The 23,393-nt window shown below is 44.4% G+C and overlaps 1 protein-coding gene across 1 annotated transcript in view; it reads right to left on the bottom strand.

Annotated features, from left to right (window-relative positions):
* Nucleotides 1–22,688, bottom strand: part of LOC147462185 (E3 ubiquitin-protein ligase RGLG5-like) — a 68,214-nt gene extending 45,526 nt beyond the window's left edge. The window contains exon 1 of the mRNA XM_086509588.1: nt 22,488–22,688. Coding sequence (XP_086365714.1) covers nt 22,488–22,607 — 120 coding nt within the window. The 5' untranslated portion in view covers nt 22,608–22,688. The remainder of the gene's footprint in view (nt 1–22,487) is intronic.
* Between the last annotated feature and the right edge of the window lie 705 nt (nt 22,689–23,393).

Here is a 23,393-nt window from a genome sequence, read left to right as displayed (position 1 = left end):
ACCTTAGAGGCCTCTGTAAAATTCCCTCTACATAAGCTGTATCAAACTGCTCGAGGAAAGTGAGAGCCTTTGCTTTATCTTCAAAGCCATTGAAAGTACTAAACTTAACGGCTGCACCACCTTCTTTGTAAGCTTTCGGCTTCTCCAGTGCCCCCAAATTGTCATAAGGAATAGTCTGCAACATGGGCACTGTAGTAGGCATGATCGGCACATCTTGGCCATTAACATTTTGCGTCAGGGGTGCGATATCTGGCTGCTGTCCAAAAAAACCAGCCATGCCAAAATGACCCTGTGGCACCCCAAACTGGCCTTGGTTGCACTGAAAACCTTGCTGCATGCCAATACTACCATACATGGGGTTTGGCATCATGCATTGCATACCCCCAAACACTGTTCTTGGCATGTATGGCAGACTTCCAAGCGCATAACCAGCCATACGTTGGAACATTAATCCACCCCCGAAATACCCAGGATGTACCGTGGGTGGTGGAAAAACTAGGTGCATTGCCTGGTAATCAGTTCCCTGTCCATTCAAGACAGCATGCGAGCTCTGAAAGTGGCGGGCTGAACTGGCATAACCTGTGGAATAGGCGTTCTAGCCACCTGTTCAAGCACGATGAGGGACCTGTTTTGGAGCCCCTAACTCCACAACATGTAAGGTGCAACGGAATGAATGTTTGCGCTTTGCTCAAGATGAGTGCTCCGAACTGTGCTCAAGGTTCCTTTTTTTCTAATGGAAGGGAGAGCCTTCCGTTCTTAATGAGAGAATGCTATGATCACAAACAAAGTGAATGGACACTGTGCGTGCAAGTGTATGAGACTGAGAGATAGAGAGAGAAGAGAGATACGACATCAGAGACGTTGTAAAACCCTCCTCTAAAGGCCCCACTCTCGTCGGCGAGAGTGATCTACTTATGATTGCACAATCTGGTACAAACTGAATGCATGTGACTGATGCAAGTCTAAGCTATGTTGACGATGACGACGAGGATGACGACACTGGTCTAAAGGCTGAAATCTGCAAGTGAGTATCTGCTGTCCAAAAACGCTATGGGCTGAAATCTGCGGCTAGTCCAAAAACGCTGATTTTGGGGCTGTTTTCTGATGATCTTTGTTGCTGAAAATCTGCAGGTCTTAGACTGAAAACTGAGGCTTCTTGGGGCTGAATCTGCAACTCTTTAGGGGCTGAACTTGCAGGTTCTTCATGGCTGAAAAACGCTGCATGTTGAGGTCGTACCTGATGAAAACGCTAGGCTAATGTCTGTCAAAAACGTTAGGTTGCTGGGGTTCCAAAAACGCTAGGGAAGGGATCTTCAAAAACGCTAGTTGATGGGAGATGTGTGGCGATGATCTCTTGATGGGAAAACGCCGGGTTGATGCAGGTGATGGCGATGTTCTCTTGCTGAAAACGTTAAGGATGAAGCTAGCAAAGCGCTAGGTGCTGATGTCTTTGCTTGGAGAGGATCCACCAAGTTCTTGTTGAGAAGTTGCCTGCTGAGCTTGGCTCTTGTTGCCTATTCTGCCAAATAGTGCTAACTCTAGTTTGCTTATATACAAACTTAGCAAAATTGCCCTACCTACTTTCCAACAAAAGTCACTTAAAAATAATAAGTGAAAAATGTCAAAAATAGGTAAAATAGGCTAAATGCACTGAAAAATTTCCCTGATGGATTCTGATGGGAATGCTTATGATCATGCTGTGTGCAACCAGAGGATATGCATCTACACTAGGTGACTGGGCATGCACGGTCTACTAATAGACTCACAAAAGTGCCAAATCACTTCTAATCTAAACTGACTGGACTGACTGAACCCTGATCATGCTGTAGCTTATCCACGGACACATAGGGTTGGATGTGTCACGTGACATCCCCTCCTTTTCAAAGTGAGATACTAGTACCGAACTGTATGGCGTCGAGGGAGATCGCCAATAGCATCTGGAATCCTGGAAGGGACTCTTCGTCGGCCCACTCTGATGTGTGGGTCGCGCGGTACTTGAACTTCATAAAGGTCTGCAACGCTTGCTTCTTTGGGCCGCGCCGAAAGCGACACAAAGTCTTTTGTGGCTCCTTCAATGCTTCAACTTCGTCGAGTGTCATGCTTCTTTCTTCTTCAAGAATCTCCATGGCTGAAAATTCCTGAAACCATTTCCAACACAAAACCATGAACATACCTATTCCATGTAAAGTGAGTGGAAAAAATCTTGTCTTCCTTAAAGACTGTGCATGCAATGTAGATGAACAAAGATACGGAGTGCTAAACCGTTCACCACACACACACAAACAATGAGATCGAATCTTTCTCTTATGATCTAGAGCAATCAACTGTGGCAATTCACAACGGAAATGCCCATGCTTGGTGCTCATCCTTTCATGTGCTCTTTCTACAACTGTGTCGTGCCAAGGAAGAGACATGGAATGTGACTTCCTTGAATGCATACTTTTCAGCTTTTCATGGACAATCCACATACATTCGTGCTCATCCATGAGTGAAACGTGCTCAACGTACAATATGTCATGGCTAGGAAAAGGGATCACATAGAGACGCTGACAAAAATACAGGAAACGATCACGAATGAAACACACGAACAATGCGTGCGTACTAATCATGCGAACACATAATACTTCCTGTGAGGGTTCTATGGACCTAGGCTCGAGAGCCAAGATCGATCCTTCGTGATTGATCGAATCTGCAACGAGGTTAGCTTCGCTAGCAAAAGTATCCACTAACTCATCCTTCTTGTGAACAATCACATCTTCTTCATGCAACTCATCATGCTTGTGAGAAATCACATCTTGATCATGCAAATCATCATGCTTGTGAGAAATCACATCTTGATCGTGCAAATCATCATGCTCATCATTGTCAAGCAAATCATCATCATGCTTCACATAATCATCCAAAACATCATGCTCATCATTATCATTCAAATCATCATGCTTATCATCATGCAAATCATTGTCATTCAAATCATCATGCAAATCATGTGTGTCATGCTTTGGAGAAGAAGAAACTGAGAGAGTCTCCTTTTCCTGAATCTCTTGCATATGTGCCTGCACTTGAGAAACGAGTCGCAACATCTCTTGCATTCTTGCTTTGTTCTCGCGATTAAATCTTGCTTGACTTTCTTTTCCTTCCAAGTCGTACTGACGCTCTATGGCTGCCATTTCTTCTTCGTAGGCCTTTCTTTCTGCTTCTTTTTCTTCGCGTTCTAGCTTTCTTTCCATAAACAACTGCTTCAACTCCTCCATAGGAGTTAGTGCAATCCTTGACGTAGATGGGAAAGGGGGAGGGTCGGAAAAACCTCCTGGTGGGGAAAATTCTTCTTCGCCTCTCTCATGCTCATCACCTCCAAGCGAAGTATCCATTCCGCTTCGAGTGATGACCATCCACTGAAGTCTTGGGTTCTTGTGGGTTCTTGTGGTCTTGGGTTCTTAAGTTCACGAGGAACTTGGGTTCTTGGGTTCTTGAGGTTCTTGAGGTTATTCTTTAGCTCGCAATCTGTGTTTGAAAAAGATCTTATCTTCACCCGAGTTTCGCTCTTTTCCGCGGGCGCACCCCTTGGCGGCCTTGCGCTCACACCAAGGTTGCTTTTTCCCACCTCACGTTGATTGGCCGGCCGCTAAGTGCACGGTCCGCTCTCAATGAGTGAAAAGAGGCACAAGGGGAGGCTGGACAAGCTCTTCTTTCCTAGGATTCCTGTCACTCTTCAAAAACACAATTAGGAATCGACACGCCCAAGCAAACTTGGGTTCGTACGACCGCAACAAGCAAAAAAAAATTCTTGTGATTCTTGTGGTTCTTTCCTTGAGTGATACAGAACACTACCAAATCTCTGATACCAACGTAAGGTGCAGCGGAATGAATGTTTGCGCTTTGCTCAAGATGAGTGCTCCAAACTGTGCTCAAGGTTCCTTTTGTTCTTATGGAACAGAGAGCCTTCCGTTCTTAATGAGAATGCTATGATCACAAACAAAGTAAATGGACACTGTGCATGCAAGTATATGAGACTGAGAGATAGAGAGAGAAGAGAGATACGACACCAGAGACGACATAAAACCCTCCTCCGAAGGTCCCACTCTCGTCGGCGAGAGTGGTCTACTTATGATTGCACAATCTGGTACAAACTGAATGCATGTGACTGATGCAAGTCTATGCTATGTTGACGATGACGACGGGGATAACGACACCGGTCTAAAGGCTGAAATCTGCAAGTGAGTATCTGCTGTCCAAAAACGCTATGGGCTGAAATCTGCGTCTAGTACAAAAATGTTGATTTTGGGGCTGTTTTCTGATGATCTTTGTCGCTGAAAATCTGCAGGTCTTAGACTGAAAACTGAGGCTTCTTAGGGCTGAATCTACTACTCTTTAAAGGTTTAACTTGCAGGTTCTTCATGGTTGAAAAACGCTGCATGTTGAGGTCATACCTGATGAAAACGCTAGGCTGATGTCTGTCAAAAACGCTAGGTTGCTGGGGTTCCAAAAACGCTTGGGAAGGGATCTTCAAAAAAGCTAGCTGATGGGGGATGTGTGGCGATGATCTCTTGATGGGAAAACGCCAGGTTGATGCAGGTGATGGCGATGTTCTCTTGCTGAAAACACTAAGGATGAAGCTAGCAAAACGCTAGGTGTTGATGTCTTTGCTTGGAGGGGATCCACCAAGTTCTTGTTGAGAAGTTGCCTGCTGAGCTTGGCTCATGTTGCCTCTTCTGCCAAATAATGCTAACTCTAGTTTGCTTATATACAAACTTAGCAAAATTGCCCTACCTACTTTCCAACAAAAGTCACTTAAAAATAATAAGTGAAAAATGTCAAAAATAGGTAAAATAGGCTAAATGCACTGGAAAATTCCCCTGACTGATTCTGATGGATTCTTATGGGAATGCTTATGATCATGTTGTGTGCAACCAAAGGATATGCATCTACACTAAGTGACTGGGCATGCACGGTCTACGAATAGACTCACAAAAGTGCCAGATCACTTCTAATATAGACTGACTGGATAGGCTGAACCCTAATCATGCTGTAGCTTGTCCACGGACACATAGGGTTGGATGTGTCACGTGACACAACATGCGAGTGTTCCCTTTCCTGCTGAGTCGCATGAAGTACTTGGGCTTGAGCTTGAACAAGCTCTGTACGCGGTGTAGGTTGCCTATTTTGCTGTTGCCCTGGTAGCGCTTGCAAGAACTCCATAAAACTTGGATCTTGCACCAATTGCGAAAAGACATTCACCGCGGCAACTAACTGAGTCCTAAACGCATTATCCTCAAGTTGCCCAGTCATAAAGCCCTGTACTACTGGAGGGACATTGACATCAACAGGAGCTACAGACTGACGTGGCCGTGAGCTCTCGCCAATCTCGAACACCATAGCAGTTTCTTGTCTTCCCTTCAAAGAGGAACCCTCCTCCATAATGCCCTTCCCTTTGTCGGCCATAGTGTAATCCCGCGTTCCTGTACTCTTTGTCTTTATCCAAAACAACCGAGGCTCACTCTTTGAGGAAAAAGTGATTGATGTCCCGGCAATGGAACCTTGAAATCGGCCTGTGGGGCGGTAGGCTTTGGCTTTCACCCGAAATTCTTTACTTTAGACACACACAGAGAGAATGTATAAAGGAAACCTGCGACGGGAATTAACACTTAAGCACACGCACGGCTCGGAAGCTAGAATGCTCCGAGCAGACGCCGACAACCTGTAGGCCCCAAAATTGGCACCCCTTTCGGTATTTCTTTATACTTTGAGAGGGTAAATTACGAAGTAGAGTCCTGGGAATCCTTTACATGTATCCCGCTAGATACCACCTGTTTTGGCCAAATTTCGGCAGCATAACAACCCCAAAACTTGCACGAAACCAATTCCCCTGCTGGAACTCACTTCCACTGGCATAAACCCTTTGATTCCTACCCAAAAACAATAAATTCAGCACGCTGCATTTACTGGTTTTTGCCCTGTTTTCAGCCCCAAACAGTCCCCTAACTCTCCTTTGCCAGTGGTGCACTATTCCCAATGGTTCTGGCGTCCGTATAGCTGGAAAACAGTCAATTTACAGCGCATACACAGCGCTGAAAACGCACCTGTACGGTGAGGTTATGACCCTCACCGGTGCCTGCTTTGGAGTAGCAGTTAGCTACCCCTGTTCTTGCTCAAGGAGGCTCTTGCCTCAGCACAAAAGCATGAACCCACACAACTGTACATCAATCAAATGAAGAGCCCTCTTGTGGGGCATCACATAACTGCACGTAGGGGAGAGAGAGAGCAGTGTGTAGTGTGCAGGGCATCACTCCTAGCACCACACTCTACATGAGAGCGAAAGAAATCACTCCATAGCTCTTAACCCGTGACAAAAGCTGAAAAATGAGTCTACCAGCTACAAATTCAACGCCACTTCTTGATGCAAGAGGAAAGTGCACAGAAATGTGCCACTTGGCGCGTTTACAGGCATTTTCCCGTTTCGGGGTTGCCGCCTAAAAATCTCCCGACTGGTTGCCCAGTTGACTTTGTGGCAGAGTTGTAGAATGTTCCCCTTGTCATACCGAAGATAATGACGCGAACATATTTCACGGCCCAAAATAGTAGCTCCCTAATTTTTAGGAGATGATTCCGTTAGGCTCCCATTGGTCATCTGACCATCTATCCTCATTGGGACCGCATCCAAAAGTGCAATGTGGCCCCACTTTCGGATACTTTCTGTTGGTGATCCCACCTTGACTTTATGCCTTTATTGAGTTCACGTCCTAGTATCCACCAACTTGCTAAGTGCGACGTGGGGACCTACATGATCTTGCACTGAGCGTAGACATCCTCTTACTATACGATTTCCAGTGTCGACCAACTTCCCGTCTGCGGGTGAAACTACCGTTCACATTGGCCATACAATGTCCGACCATTTGCAACTTCAAAAAGAGGGTCTCAGAAATAAAACAAAAATCATTGAAAAGAAACCAACAACTAAGGTTAGCAGTTGCCACGTCCTCGTGACATAGTTAACAGCTGCCACGTCCTCGTGACAACGAATGCAAAAGAGGGTCAGGAATCATGTCCCTTCCATATCCGCATAAGAGGCAAGTAGATCCTGGTACTCAAGATCTGGATTGTCGTGTATCCCATGTCGATCTTCGTTAAAAGACATTGCAATGAAGAGAGAATTTGGTACTGGATGCTTGATACTAATGGTGCTAAGAGGCTAACAAGTCCGGGGTAAAGACCAGAAGCTTCTTTAAGGGAAAAAAACTTGAGAGAAGTTCTTTGGGTTGTTGGTTCTACTTGGGTTCTCAGTGGTTCTTCTGGGGTTCTTCTTTAGGTTCTTCCCTTGAGTTCGCAAACCGAAGCACGCACAGAGCTCTGCTACCAATGTCAGGTGCAACGGAAGTGTTTAAGGATTTAGCTCGGATCTAGTACTCCGCACAAACAAAAGAGACACTTTACTTCACTTGAAAGAACTGAACTGAACTGAATGAAAGAGAGACACAAGAGAGAGAGGAGAGAGAAAAGAGACGACACCGAATGTCGGGTCCCAAACCCTAAAGTGCCCCAAAGCCAAAGAAAGTACTTTCTTTATTCTTGCACAATGTTGATACAATGACTAAATGTTGAGATGTTGATGCTAATGGGTACTGATGCTAGGTACTATTGAGATACTGCAAGTGTTGAGTATTGCAGGTACTGAGGCTATTGATGGGTATTGAGGTACTGATCGGTACTGATGGTTTCTATGTCGACGACGACGAGGCACTGATAGGTTCTATCTCGACGACGATGACGACGACGAGGAGGTATTGATGGGTCTATGTCGACGACGACGACGACGAGGTTCTAATGGGTCTGTGTCGACGACGACGACAAGGTTCTGATGAGTCTATGTCGACAACGATGACGATGACAAGGGGTGCTAGATACTAGGGTACTGTGTTGACGACGACGACGACACTATGACTGAATGCTGGAATCCGCTAGCGATGTTGATGGCTAAGGTTTGCAACCATGACGAGGCTAGGGTTGAAGTCTGTTGGCACTTCAAAGCTGAAAATGTTGGCCGTCTTAGCTGAAAATGTCACAAACTGCTGACGTGTCAAAGCCCTCAAGAATGGAGCCAACTTACAGATGCCGGCGGAGGGGCCTAAACCTTAAGAAGAACAAGTAACAGAAGAAGAAGTCCTACCAACTTATGGGGACCCCATCCGATGGGGCCCCAAGTGACATAAAGGATTAGAATAAAGTTGGACCCTCACACACACACACACACAGCGTGGAACTAATGACGAGGCACATTTTCAAAAATTACGCTGACAGTGCTGACGTGGCAAGCTATACAGAATTCCGTGTTTTGCTGCTAACTACTGACATGACAATTGTACGGAATTTCGTGATTTACGCTAGCAGCTTTTTGGCATTGCTTTTGGACCAGAAGCTTTTGAGTTTGAAGGCTTTTCATGTAAACTACTTTTCATAGGCCAAGGGCCTTTAAATATGTGCTAAGGGCTCATTCTCTGGCATGCTTCCTGGAGAAGGTGCAGAGTCTGGAGTACCGGCTTGTACTGTGTTGATGCAATATAAAGAAATACCGAAAGGGGCGCCAAGGTTTGGGGCCAATACTCTCTGGGGTGGAATTCCACCACTCTCTCTCTCTCTCTCTCTCTCTCTCTCTCTCTCTCTCTCTCTCTCTCTCTTTGATGGACCATGCTGTGCTCGGCTACAACCCTATGGAATGAGCCTAACCCTAATTTTTTTAAGCAGGTTTCAGGATGGAAAGTTAGTCGACTTTTCGAGCTCGACTGATGTCGAGATTGCTTTTTAAGTTTGAAATTTGTTTGAGAACTTGTTTGGTGATCCTGTTTAGAATTTGTTTGAAATGGATAGTATCTGTTTTGAACCTGTCTTGGTGCCGATTTGAATTGTTTGACTCTGGTTTTAATACTGGTTTCAATTATTGGTGATTTTTGTCACAAGACTGGCACCACGTGCCAATAGAAAGGAACAGACTGAACAGACTTTTAGCACTTCAATAACAACTAAAAACTAAAAGAGAGACCACACGCGACACGGAGTGGCGGAATTCCACCCCAGAGAGTATTGGCCCCAAACCTTGGCGCCCCTTTCGGTATTTCTTTATATTGCATCAACACAGGACAAGCCGGTACTCAAGACTCTGCACCTTCTCCAGGAAGCATGCCAGAGAATGAGCCCTAGCCTCATATTTAAAGGCCCTTGGCCTGAAAAGCAGTTACAGTAAAAAGCTTTTAAAACTCAAAAGCTTCTGGTCCAAAAAGCAATGCGAAAAGCTGCTAGCGTAAATCACGGAAATCCGTACAGCTTGCCACGTCATCAGCTAGCACAAAACGCGGAAATCTTTCTACTGTCCTTAGGGTTAGGGTTAGGGTTTTTGTAGTTTTAGGATTAGGGTTTCTAAAATTAGGATTTGCAAGTTTTAGGGTTAGGGTTTCCAGAATTAGGGTTTTCAGGTTTAAGGGTTAGGGTTTTCAAAATTAGGGTTTCAACAATTAGGGTTTCTGGCAAAAATTAGGGTTAGAGTTTGTGCTCTCGAGCAGCCATGTCATCACTTTGTGACAGTTTAGGCCCCTCGGCCACATTTGTAAGTTGGCTCCATTCTTTAGGCTTTGACACCTCAGCAGTTTGTTACATCTCCCTTTCTTGAAAGAGAGTAACCGTCCGCGATTACAGCATATCTGCAAAACAACTCAAGTTAGCTTAAAATTTTTGAGGGACATTCCGAGGGACAATTAGTTTGCACTTTTTATTAAGGAGTTAGCTTCTCCTTTCTGCTCTTTTGATCAAGGAGTTAGCTTCTCCTTTCGGCTGTTTTGATCAAGGAGTTAGCTTCTCCTTTTGTCCAGATCGAAACTCTTGATATTCCGGCATAGTAAAATTAGCCATCACACCCATACCATACTGATCTTCCACGGGTGTCTTGATGCACTAAAATTACATACCCAGGCAATCTCATCCAATTAGGAATATTCAGTAATTGACACATCACAATGCAACACAAATGCTCACATATGCATGTTACAAAACACAACAAACAGCGCCGTTGAGCACTCCCCCGAGACAAACGGTCTGTGGTATGAAGCTATTCAACGACTACCTCGTCACTTCCCCCGCAAATAACCTAAAAAGGTCCGAGCCATGAGCTCAGAAGACTGTACAACCAAACGCTCCCCAGACCACAGTCTGCATCACTCGGAGGTTCAAGCATACAACCAAACGCTCCCCAGGCATCGGCCTGTGTCGTTCGGAGGTTTTCTAGCATACAACGAAACGCTCCCCAGGCATCGGACTGCATCGTTCCGAGGTTTTCTAGCATACAACGAAACGCTCCCCAAGCATCGGACTGCATCGTTCCGAGGTTCAAACAATACCAAAACAGTATTTCTCACTTCTCCACCCGTGAGTAAAATTCACCAATCAATGGAACCAGTATTGAAACCAGAGTCAAACATTTCAAATCGGCACCAAGACAGGTTTAAAACAGATAGCATCCATTTCAAACAAAGTTCAAACAATACGTTCTCAAACAATGTTCAAAAGTATCTAACTAGAAAACAACTAGAGAGGTCATTCAGGGTTTTGTTCGGACAATCGAACTTTGAGGACAACGGGCTTGCCCTTTTGCATCACGATGATGGTTCGGTTCCGGACCTGGAGAGTTGCATCATTCTTGTCGTGTCAGGGCATGCCCAAGAGAACGTCGCAATTGCCCAGCTTCATAATGTGGAAATCGGCTTTTCCATGACAATCTTGTATAGTCACTGGAAGTGCACCAATGAGCGGTACCACTTTCTGAGTTTTCCCTGTGGCTAGCTCAGCTTCAATTTCTCCACCCTCTGCATCATAATCAAAGTGCATCTGCTTCAAGAATTCTAGATGGATGAAGTTCTCCATAGCTCCGGGGTCAAAGAAAATAAGGGCTTTCAAGCTTTTGACTTTTCCATAAGCTCTGCATAATTCATTAAAACTCTCGAGGTGTATACTATAAATATCGAGTACTAGTCCAATAGCAGGTCTAGCCTTCCTGGCCGGAGGTGTCCGTGGGGATCTGTCTGTCGTGGGAGCAGAAGGTTGCACTGAGGACGTCGAGGCTCGCTCAGGACATGTATTGAACGTATGCCCTGTTTGGAAACATTCGAAGCATCTACCTTCTTGTAACAAGGCGTCTCGTTGACGTTGTGTCAAACGAGGCCATTGAGGTTTGCACGGGATTCCCAAGAATTTGTTCGTTGTTGCCCGGAGTTCTGGTTAGTGGCCGGACATTCTTCTGTGGTGAACTCCAACTTTCCTTTCATGAGCTTGTAGCCGACCGCGGCATGGTCCATAAGCTCTTGCATGGTAGAGACTTGCTTGGAGAGACAATATTCCTGCAATGGTGATGGTAGTCCAATGGTGTAGTGCTCGCACTGGTCCTCCAAGGGAATGAACTTAAAGGACACCGGAAGGTACACGTCGAGAAACCTTTGGTTATAGTCGTCCATGGTTTCGGTGGCAAGCATTTTCAAGTTGCCCCACTCTGCCAAAATCCGGACTTCAAACATCGAAGTCATGTAACTACGTGCAAAAACTGTCTTGAAAGCTTGCCAGGTCCTTGGAGCATGCGGTTGTGTCGCGATTGAACTCCACCATTGCATAGCATTATCTTTAAGCAATCCCACTGCTGAAGAAATCTTGGATTCTTCTGTATAGTTCCCCAAAGCATAGATGTTGTCGAATTGCTGTAGGAACTGCAATACTTTCTTGCGATCTTTCACCCGGGAAAAAGTGAAAAATTTGACTGGCTGCACCATATTCCTGAAGACTCCCCCAATCGGAACAGATGGCTGAGAAGGTTGCCGGTGGAAGCTCTCGTACTTTCTGGTGCCGGAGGAGGAGGTACCACCTGGGGCATCGAAGGGTAACATGTAGTTCAAAAATTGTTAAAAACTTTGCACAATCGAAAGATTCTGCTGAGGATGCAGCGAAAGAATGTCGTGAAGCTCGTTGAGCAGAAACTGCAAATATATTCCTGAATCCATGAATTCCAAGTATTGGGTTCTTAATTGACTTATGCCCTGTAAGACACTTGCGGTGAAGACGGGAGCGCGCCCGATGAGCGATGAAGTAAGGGTGGGAGTGGCTAATAAGTCCGGGTCGGAGGGCGAAGATACCTCAAATAAAATTCCATCAATAGATCTGTCTGCTTTTTTGTAAGACCGGTATGCTTTCAGAAAAGCACATGCCTGATGCTCTGATACCACTGTCACAAGACGGGCACCACGTGCCAATAGAAAAGAACAAACTAAACAGACTTTTAGCACTTCAATAACAACTGAACTGAAAGAGAGAGAGACCACACGCGACACAAGTGGCGGAATTCCACCCCAGAGAGTATTGGCCCCAAACCTTGGCGCCCCTTTCGGTATTTCTTTATATTGCATCAACACAGTACAAGCCGGTACTCAAGACTCTGCACCTTCTCTAGGAAGCATGCCAGAGAGCCCTAGCCCCATACCCTAGCAATTACAGTAAAAAGCTTTTAAAACTCAAAAGCTTCAGGTCCACAAAGCAATGCCAAAAGTTGCTAGCGTAAATCACGGAAATCTGTACAGCTTGCCACGTCATCAGTCAACGCAAAACACGGAAATCTTATTGCTGTCCTTAGGGTTAGGGTTAGGGTTAGGGTTTCTACAATTTTAGGGTTAGGGTTTCTAGAATTAGGGTTTGCAAGTTTTAGGGTTAGGGTTTCCAAAATTAGGGTTTGCAGGTTTTAGGGTTAGGGTTTTCAAAATTAGGGTTTCAGCAATTAGGGTTTCTGGCAGAAATTAGGGTTAGGGTTTCTACTCTCGGGCAGCCACGTCATCACTTTGTGACAGTTTAGGCCCCTCGGCCACATCTGTAAGTTGGCTCCATTCTTTAGGCTTTGACATGTCAGCAGTTACAATTTTACTCCTAGGTGGAGTAGCGGGAAATGATATTTGAGAATGCTTGTTCATACTCATGGCCCGGACCTTTGTGGTTATTTGCGGAGGGAGTATTGAATGATTGAAAAGTGTTGTTTTTACTCATGGCCCGGACCCTTGTGGTTATTTGCAGAGAGAGTATTAGTTGTTGTTACTCATGGCCCAGATCTGCATGGTTATTACGGGGGAAGTATTAAGAAGTTTGAGCAGTGGTTACTCTTAGCACCTCCAAACGACACAGGCTGCGGTCTAGGGGGTGTTTGGTTGTAAAAGGCCTCTATATCTCATGGCCCGGACCTTTTTAGGTTATTTACGGGAGGAGTGATGAGGGAATCGTTGAACGGCTCATGGCCCGGACTCGGATGGTTATTTGCGGGGGAAGTGTTCATCGGCGGCTTTATGTTTCTATGTCTTGTAACATGCATATGTGAGCATTTGTGTTGCATTGTGATGTGCCAACCACTGAATATTCCTAATTGGATGAGATTGCCTGGGTATGTAATTTTCATGCATCAAGACACCCGTGGAAGATCGGTGCGGTCTAGGTGTGATGGCTAATTTTACTACACCGGAATATCAAGAGTTCCGATCTGGACGAGAGGAGAAGCCAACTTCTTGACCAAAAGAGCCGAAAGGAGAAGCTAACTCCTTAACAACAAGAGCAAACTGATTGTCCCTCAAAATGACCCTCGGAAATTTTTTACCTAACTTGAGTTGTTTTTACAGATATGTTGTAATCGCGGATGATTACTCTCTTTCAAGAAGGGGAGATGTCACAAACTGCTAACGTGTCAAAGCCCTGAAGAATGGAGCAAACTTACAGATGCCGGCTAAGGGGCCTAAACCCTAAGAAGAAGAAGTAACAGAAGAAGAAGTCCTACCAACTTATGGGGACCCCGCCTGATGGGGCCCCAAGTGACATAAAGGACTAGAATAAAGTTGGACCCTTACACACACAGCGTGGAACTGATGACGTGGCACATTTCCGAAAATTACGTTGACAGTGCTGACGTGGCAAGCTGTACGGATTTCCGCGATTTGCGTTGATTGCTGACATGGTAGTTGTACGGAATTCCGTGATTTACGCTAGCAGCTTTTTGGCATTGCTTTTGGACCAGAAGCTTTTGAGTTTGAAGGCTTTTCATGTAAACTGCTTTTCATAGGCAAAGGGCCTTTAATATGTGCTAAGGGCTCATTCTCTGGCATGCTTCCTGGAGAAGGTGCAGAGTCTGGAGTACCGGCTTGTACTGTGTTGATGCAATATAAAGAAATACTGTTGCTAAATTGGCTTTATCTGACAGAAAAATAATTCTAAATGAATTATTGGATTTATAAGTGAGAGCTTGGAACATCAAGGAAAAATAATTCTAAATGAATTATTGGAATTTTAAGTGAGAGGGTTTTTCTCACTAGAGACATCCGAGTACGGAGTATTCCTAGTGCGTCATTCAAAGTAATGACACGAGCACTGTGAAAGGGATTATCTGTAAGGCCACCAGGAACGGGTGCTTCTGATGCGTCACATCGGATGGGTGACAGGGAGCATCGGAAAGAAGTATCCAACCATCCGGGAACGGACATCTCTGATGCGTCATAGGATGGGTGACATAGAGCATCACGAAGGAGATTGTACCGTAAGTTCGGTAGGAAAGGACTAGGTGATGGGTATTCCTGATGCGTCACAAGGTGGGTGACAGGTGAATCGGAAAGGGGATATGAATAGTCGAGAGGAAATTCCGAACTGTGTTAGAATTGTGCACAAGGAAAAGCAAGCACTTGAATGAAGATGGGTTCATAGGAAACTTTGAGGAAAAACAGATGCTTTCTGAGAAAGCGGGATTGCTTTTCGGGAAAGCAGATGCTTTCCCGCGAGGAAGTCGATGTCTGCATTGCAACTGTGCGTGTGATTGCATCCAGGGACACCTGGGAAGTGTTGTGAAAGCACTGTTTTTAACTTATAAGGTTTTATTGAGTTTTTGGACAGATTCATACTATTTTTAAAATATGCAGGCCGCCCATTTAATAAGTGGCTAGCCATCTGATAAATAAGGCCATAGATCAGCCAGCGTTTTCTCTCTCTCTTTTTCTGACAGAACAGCGAAAAAAAAATGAAAAAAGTTGAAAAAAAAAAAAGACCGCGATCTCTACGCGAGCAGCTATTCGTGCCCGTGGCTAGGAACTATAAAAGCATCACATGCCCTCACTCACATCCACGGATCGAAGAAAGGTAGACTCTCGAGATGTGATCCGGAAGTTGAAATTCCCAAGGGAAGGACTTCGTGTCCAGGAAAGCGGAGTTAATCTGCAGGAAGAGGACTCTGGAAACAGAGTTAGAAAAGAGTTGCAGGGATGTCATGCCCCAAGTCTGGAAGGTGAGATCCAGAGGCGAGAACCTTGGTTCTCAAGGATTTGGAATAAGGAACGGAAGTTCCTTGGAATAGGGTTTTGCCCTAGGAATCGAAAGCTGAGGCTTCCGGGAACCATCAAGTCTTATTCTAGAACGAACGTGGTAATACATTCGGTTCGAGTGCTTGTATAGACTTCTCCTCAGTAATAAAGATACTATTACGGGGGGGGACCAGCCCATCTTCTGGTCCCCAGTACTGTGTCGATCTTCTCACTCTCTCTCTCTATCCATTTCTCTCTATATCGATTGGCTTCAGTAATCAGTGATAAATTTTATTTATCCGAATGTATTTTATAGTGTTATGCGCTCCCGTTTGTGATAGTGGTATCAGAGCATGGTCTCCTCTCTTTCTCTGTAAAGGAGGACGACTCTGGGAAGATACGGGAAGAAGCCATGACAAGCCAAGAGAGAAGTAAGCAGGCGGAAACCTAAGTCTTGCAGGAAAAAGCTCGCAGAGTTGAAATTTTTATTTCTCTCTGCAAGAAGTCGACACAAGACTTGGGATTCTCTGAGAAGGCAACAAGAGCATGATGCTCAAGAACCTAGAGAATCCAAGGAGCGGAATGCTCGAGATCCTTCACATTCCAAAAAATATCCATGAACATCAATCCATAACCATAGCCAAGAAATCCCGTCATTCCGGGAAGGATATGAAGATGGTCTTTAGACCTCAGAACACTCCGGTCAAGTTTGATACTTTTGACGGATGGGAAAATGTCCCAAAAGCTAACGCTTTCATTCGACAATTTGAAGTTGCCTTTGCAAGCGGCAATTTCTGAAAAGCGTCGAAGGTGAGGCAAGTAACCAAACACCTCAAGGGGGATTGCAAGTACTTGGTGGTATACCAAAGCTCTGCAAGGAACTTAAAACAAAACTTTCAAGACTAAATTTTCCGACAAATTTTTTTCCTCTACGGAAGGCATCCAAGAAGATTGGGATCGGTTTGCCCAATAGGAACACGAGTGAGTCAAAGCAAGTAGTGGTTCACTCTTGCCAAGGTAGCTCCACTCTTGATCCTCTCTGAGGAAGGAAAGATAAACAAATTTAACGAAGGACTTTTGCCCGAATTTTGTAAACCCATTTGCAAGATACTTTGCAGCAGATGGTGGAGTCAGCAATAAAAGCTGAAAGTGTACACCTCAGTGTACATAGAACCAAATCCCCACAGTGGGACGGGAACCATTGAACACCAAAACAACGAACTTTTGTTACCTCTCCTCGAAGGATATGTTGCTATCCGGAGAAAGTTTGGAGGAAGGGAATTCAATCCAACTCCTGAGTTTTTTGAAAGGAAGACCCTCAAACTTTAAGTAAGAGGGTAGGTCTTTGATCAAAGTTAAATCTTTGAGGAACCCATAAACTGCGTATTGCTTTTATGCACGAGATATGTATGTGTCTAACCAAGACTGATCACTCTCGAGTGCTTATGAGAGTAGAATTGAATTGAAACATTGCTTTATGCAATGAATTGGTTTGCTCAACCATCCGGAAGGTCAACTATTGATTTCGTATCCGGTAGTTCACCAACAAATTACCTGCTATTGCGGGTAGGACGACAGAAAGGAAGGAACCATTCCAAGATTTCAACCAAGAAAAGCTTTCACTAAGCTTGAGTATCTTATGAATCAACACCCCCTACCCGGTAAGGGAAGATATGGTAGTGCTTTTCACACAAGTGAATGAACACTCTCTTTGCGACGGAAGGAAAAAGCGACGACTACGGCCTGTGCTCGAGGAATCCAAGGATTGAAATCCTAGATTATTTGATGAGCGGGTTTTGCTCTAAGGTCGAGCCAAGGGATCGTCAAGTTGAGCGTCTTCGCTCTAAAGATCTTACGAAGGGAAGGTAATTTCCTAGGTTCACCGAAACTCTAACACAGCTTAAGAATTATGTACACTTTTGAGTACATGGATAACACACGAAGATGCAGACCTATACCAAGGAACTGGACGAGAGTTTGTTATACTCTCTTGAGTGCCTTTTTGCGCGCAAGGATGTTCCGACACAATAATCTCTATTTGAGATGTGTTCGGTAGAAAGAATTTGAGTTTCTCTACAGAGAAGAGGTTTTTTGATGGCTCGTTGATCATTGAGTACGCTATGTGCTTTTACTATTACAGTAGCAACTTTTGGTTGCGGTATATGTTTCTCCATGAGCAGGTCAAGTAGCATTTACACGCTGCTGGAATAAATTCAAACTATTATGTTCGTAAGAATATAAGTCGCCAACCGTTTTAAAATGGTAAGAATTACCTTAACCACATATAGGAGAATCAAAGAGGGTTCACTCTATTGTGAACCGGGTTTGAACGTACGTTCAGAAAATGTTATGGCTAAAATCCTATCTGTCTGAGATTTTGCAAGTCGTCATTGATGCTCGTAAGGTGAATCATTTTTTATGATTTTGTAAGGAAGAGACGCTAATGGGCGTCGAAAAAACACTGCTGGTGGTAATAACTCGCAGGAGGAAAAGATTGGAAGGAAGTGCCACCGTGCACAAAGAATCTTCGGATTGGAACCGTCCGCCTACGTTGAGCGACGGCCTGGAACAAGAACCTTCTCTAAGGTGATCGCAAACTTTGTTTGTGAAAGAAAGACATCGAGCTTAATGCTCTATGACTTGGGCATTCCCTATGTGGGAGGACACAAGAGGTTTAATACCCTCTGGACTAACAGCGCAGGATTATGCGCAAGGACAGATACCTAGATTGATTTCTATGAAGATTATTCTTCTCGAATTTGAGAAGACGGAATCAAGTTAACAGAGTCTCGGATAAGGAAACTTTGAATCAGAACAATTGGCCTACCCAAAGCAAAGGCTCCAGAATAAGAACTTACTTTGGTAAGATAGCACACTTTGTCTGCCATAGGAAGATTCACATGAACTTAATGCTCTCGACATGCCCTATGTGAGAGGACACAAGAGGTTTAATATCCTCAGGACTAATAGCGCAAGGTTATGTGCAAGGGCAAAGACCTAGATTGATTTCTAGGAGGATTATTCTTCTCGGGATTGAGAAGGTGGAATTGAGTTAACAGATTCTCGGATGAGGAAACTTCCAATCTGTTGGAAAGACGCGAATGACTAGTTCTTACCTGACTCGTAAGTTTAATGAAAGGTGAAGGATATCCTCGAGGTACTAGAGGAAAGAGATGATCCGGTAAGGTAAGTATTGAATTATTGAATTTTTGTTTAATTTCATTTTTAAGTTCTCTACTGAGAAAGCACCGGCTCAACTCACCATTGAGCAACATTTGGAATTTTTCCGGTTTCTTCCCGGCAGTTCAGTTGGACCTCTACAGTTGAGGACAACTGTTTATAAGTGAGAGGGATGTTGCTAAATTGGCTTTATCTGACAGAAAAATAATTCTAAATGAATTATTGGATTTATAAGTGAGAGGGTTTTCTCGCTTGGAACATCAAGGAAAAATAATTCTAACTGAATTATTGGAATTTTAATGAGAGGGTTTTTCTCACTAGAGACATCCGAGTACGGAGTATTCCTAGTGCGTCATTCAAAGTAATGACAGGAGCACTGTGAAAGGGAATATCTTTAAGGCCACCAGGAACGGGTGCTTCTGATGCGTCACATTGGATGGGTGACAGGAAGCATCGGAAAGAAGTATCCGACCATCCGGGAACGGACATCTCTGATGCGTCATAGGATGGGTGACATAGAGCATCGCGAAGGAGGTTGTACCGTAAGTTCGGTAGGAAAGGACTAGGTGATGGGTATTCCTGATGCGTCACAAGGTGGGTGACGCGTGCATCGGAAAGGGGATATCCATAGTCGAGAGGAAATTCCGAACTGTGTTAGAATTGTGTACAAGGAAAAGCAAGCACTTGAATGAAGATGGGTTCAGAGGAAACTTTGAGGAAAAACAGATGCTTTCTGAGAAAGCGGGATTGCTTTTCAGGAAAGCAAATGCTTTCCCGCGAGGAAGTCGATGTCTGCATTGCAACTGTGCGTGTGATTGCATCCAGGGACGCCTGGGAAGTGTTGTGAAAGCACTGTTTTTAACTTATAAGGTTTTATTGAGTTTTTGGACAGATTCATACTATTTTTAAAATATGCCGACCGCCCATTTAATAAGTGGCCAGCCATCTGATAAATAAGGCCACAGATCAGCCAGTGTTTTCTCTCTCTCTTTTTCTGGCAGAACAGCGAAAAAAAAATGAAAAAAAAATGAAAAAAAAAAAACGATCGTGATCTCTACGCGAGTAGCTATTCGTTCCCATGGCTAGGAACTATAAAAGCATCACATGCCCTCACTCAGAGGGAGGACCAGTTTTTGCAAGGAGATGCTGCTGCAGAGTTCACCCGCAAAGAAGACGTTTGCCGGTGATGCCCATGATTGTCCCAACTGTACCCGATGTTGCCAAGACCCAATGCGCGAGTTCCCTCACGAAGAAGTGCCTACGGAGCATGTTTCCATCGCGACAAGCTGCTGTTTTTCTCAATTTTCAGCCCATAAACATCGTAGACGGGGCTGATTTACGAGAAGGAACCCAAGAACACACCTCTTTTGTGTGTAGGATTGGAAGAAAGGATTTTCTATGTAGAGATCTCTTCCGGGGAATTGCTTTTTCGAGAACCGAGTTGCGTTACGTGCGTCAAGACTTTGAAGGTACGATTTTCATGTTATGCTCTCTAAGTATTTGATTGCACGTGTGCTTCCTCTTCGTGAGGGAGTAGGAGCAGAGGAAGGCATGAGCCTCTGCAGGAGAAAAGCGCTCTGAGGAACTAGAGCCAGATCAGCCCAAGGGTTTCGTACCCAAGTTTGGGAAGCAGATCCACGGATCGAAGAGAGGTAGACTCTCGAGATGTGATCCGGAAGTTGAAATTCCCAAGGGAAGGACTTCGTGTCCAGGAAAGCAGAGTTAATCTGCAGGAAGAGGACTCTGGAAACAGAGTTAGAAAAGAGTTGCAGGGATGTCATGCCCCGAGTCTGGAAGGTGAGATCCAGAGGCGAGAACCTTGGTTCTCAAGGATTTGGAATAAGGAACGGAAGTTCCTTGGAATAGGGTTTTGCCTAGGAATCGGAAGCTGAGGCTTCCGGGAACCATCAAGTCTTATTCTAGAACGAACGTGGTAATACGTTTGGTTCAAGTGCTTGTATAGACTTCTCCTCAATAATAAAGATACTATTACGGGGGGGGACCAGCCCATCTTCTGGTCCCAGTACTGTGTCAATCTTCTCACTCTCTATCTCTCTCTCTATCCATTTCTCTCTATATCCTTTGGCTTCAGTAATAAGTGATAAATTCTATTTATCCGAATGTATTTTATATTGTTATGCGCTCCTGTTTGCGACAAATACCGAAAGGGGCGCCAAGGTTTGGGGCCAATATTCTCTGGGGTGGAATTCCGCCAAGTTTGTTCAGTCTGTTCTTTTCTATTGGCACGTGGTGCCCGTCTTGTGACAAAAAACGTTCCTCATGTTGGGCTGAAAACGCTGATGGAAAGGAGACTGGAATTGTTGGCTGATCTGGCCCTGCAAACGTTGATCTGCAGATGTAGACAACGCTCTCTCATGTACAACCAATCATTTCTTCTCAGGATGGACAACGCCTTGAGGAATCTTTCACTGATCCTAAATTGCATTGTGCATTGCTTGCATTGGGCCGTTGGCGATCTCCTGGGTGGGATGGGCTTATCATGGAGTTTTTCCTCTCCTTTTGGGAGTTCCTTAAAGAGCCCTTGCTTTTTATGATGAATGCAACATGGGAGAATCAAGACTTGCCAATATCATGGAAAGAGCTTATATTGTTGCCTCACCAAGCACTTTGCAAGCAATTTTCTCATTGGCGGCCAATTACTTTGATGCCTGTTGTTTACAAGATATTGGCAAAGTTGGTGGTAAATAGGATTAAGGAAACTTTGTACTTCCAAGCGCCTTGGTGGTCTCAATATCTTCGACTTGTGCGGCATGTTCTTGCTAGGAAAGCTATGTTGTTGCCTACTCTTGTGCAACAAAATCAACCTTGGGCTCTTATGCTTGTCTGTCTGTGTCGACATGTCGTCACTTCCTCCTTCTGTCATTGGCAACCATCTCTCTGGGAGGTCGTGTTTGGCAAGATGGATGGACACATTCCAGAATGTCCTCTTACTTCCAGTTTGATTTCTGCATGGAAAGATGTTACAATTCATTAATCATGGTGTGGTCGACACCAACAGAAAGGGAATTCGCTTCGTTTGGAAAGTCTTCATTGGAGTCACGCATTCTCTCTTACTTTGGCCGATCGTTCGCCTCGGCAAGCATGCTTTCTCTCGTCGTGGCGTTTAAGTAGTTGGTGATGTGGTTGATGAGGCAGACTATACTCTTTGGTTTCCCCTTGCCGCTCGACATTTCGGATTGGTATGCATTACCGTCAGCTTTGGAGAGAGCTTCAGCACATGCTGGTTGACTTTTTGTCCATTCCACCTTTGGTTGAGGGTGCTTGCATGTCTGACTGGTTTTTTCAGGATACACCTTTTGAGGCTATGTCTGCCCATCACGTTTATGCTCTTCTTCTACCGCGGCCCTGGATTGCTGACCACTGCAATGCCCTTTGGTCGATGCACAAGTTTGATATCTGGTGGAAGAAGCCACTCTCTGCTCTTTGAAAGAGGCACTTGCCTTTGAAGAAGCGATCTTTTCTCTGGCCATGCTTGCTTGAAGTTCTCCCGGTGAACTCTTTTCTCAATGCACGTCATATCTGTTGTGTCCGTTGCTCAACCGCGGAAGAGACTGTTAGTGACCTGCTCTGGGATTGCTCCATTATTAGAGGTTTTCTTTGCCACATAGCAGCATGTATGCGGCTTCAATTCCCATCTATGGTCTTTCACAAAAGGTTTTGGGCCTTTGGCATTCTACCGCCCTCCTTACAGCGATTTGTGGTGTTCTTTATGTGGGTGAGATATTGGGCTTATTGGACCATGTGAACGGCTGCATGTGCCTTCGCTTGGTTGCAGATCCTTTTCAATTTTTCAAGTTTAATCTTTACGTTTTGCCTCGAAGTTGGTGATATCACCTCAGAGATGCACTGGCTTTCTTATGAATGCCTCTTTCAAAATGTGTGTGTGTGTGTGTGTGTGTGTGTGTGTGTGTGTGTGTGTGTGTGTGAGAGAGAGAGAGAGAGAGAGACCTCTTCAATGCTTCGAAAGTTGTCCCCAATGAAAGAGTACTTGTGAGAGACTGCACTTGTTGACGGTTCCCTCGCAGTAGCTCTGCGTGTAGCAGCTGCTTTGGACGAAGCTCCTCCCATGTTCAACGTGCGATTTTCTAACACTGCGTTATCAACCTGCACTCTACGACACGCCAGACTAGGCAGGAGATTCCTAAAATACCCATCTAGTTTCAAAATTTTCCAAAATACCCTTTATCTATTTTGCTTGGATTGTTCAAGATTTTCTAATCTTTATTCCTTTTTTACAATTGAGATCCGTTTTTTTAATGCTTAGCATGTAATTTGTCACAGATTACGTTGCGAAAAAGGAAATTATATCAAAAATTAATGAAGCAATTCATCTCCAAAGCCTACGTAACCAACTCAAAAATTCTAGTTTTATCATCTTGTATTGATAGACAATCAGTCTTCTTATGAAAACCTACATTTTTTTCTATCTTTGAAGAAATTTAATCTCACAACAACGGGTATTTTGGGAATTTCAAAAAAATTGAAGGGCATTCTGGGAATTTATGACAAAATATTAGGGGTACTTTGGGAGTTTTTTTAAATTTGAGGGGTCTTTTGGGGATTTTTGCAAATTAGAGGGGCATTTTGGTAATTTTCCCCTTCCTCTAATTAGTCACCAAAGATTCTTCCCGTTTTTAAGACAAAATTTTACATGCGTAAGGGGTAAGGCCTTAGTATGCCCCGTTTTTGCTTATGAAAAATGGGAGGTTATTTTGAAAAAATGCACAACTTTTTGATTGGTTTGTGGAGACAGAAGATACTCATTACAAAGACAAGCAAATATATTCACATGGCCACTAATGATGGAGAGGAGACTCATGAGTCATATTCATCACAGCAGACGAGCTAGTTTTT

The sequence above is a fragment of the Adiantum capillus-veneris genome, chromosome 3 (genome assembly GCF_014529385.1).
Source record: "Adiantum capillus-veneris isolate H3 chromosome 3, ASM1452938v2, whole genome shotgun sequence".
Taxonomy (NCBI): domain Eukaryota; kingdom Viridiplantae; phylum Streptophyta; class Polypodiopsida; order Polypodiales; family Pteridaceae; genus Adiantum; species Adiantum capillus-veneris.
This window is presented reverse-complemented; position numbering and strand designations above follow the sequence as displayed.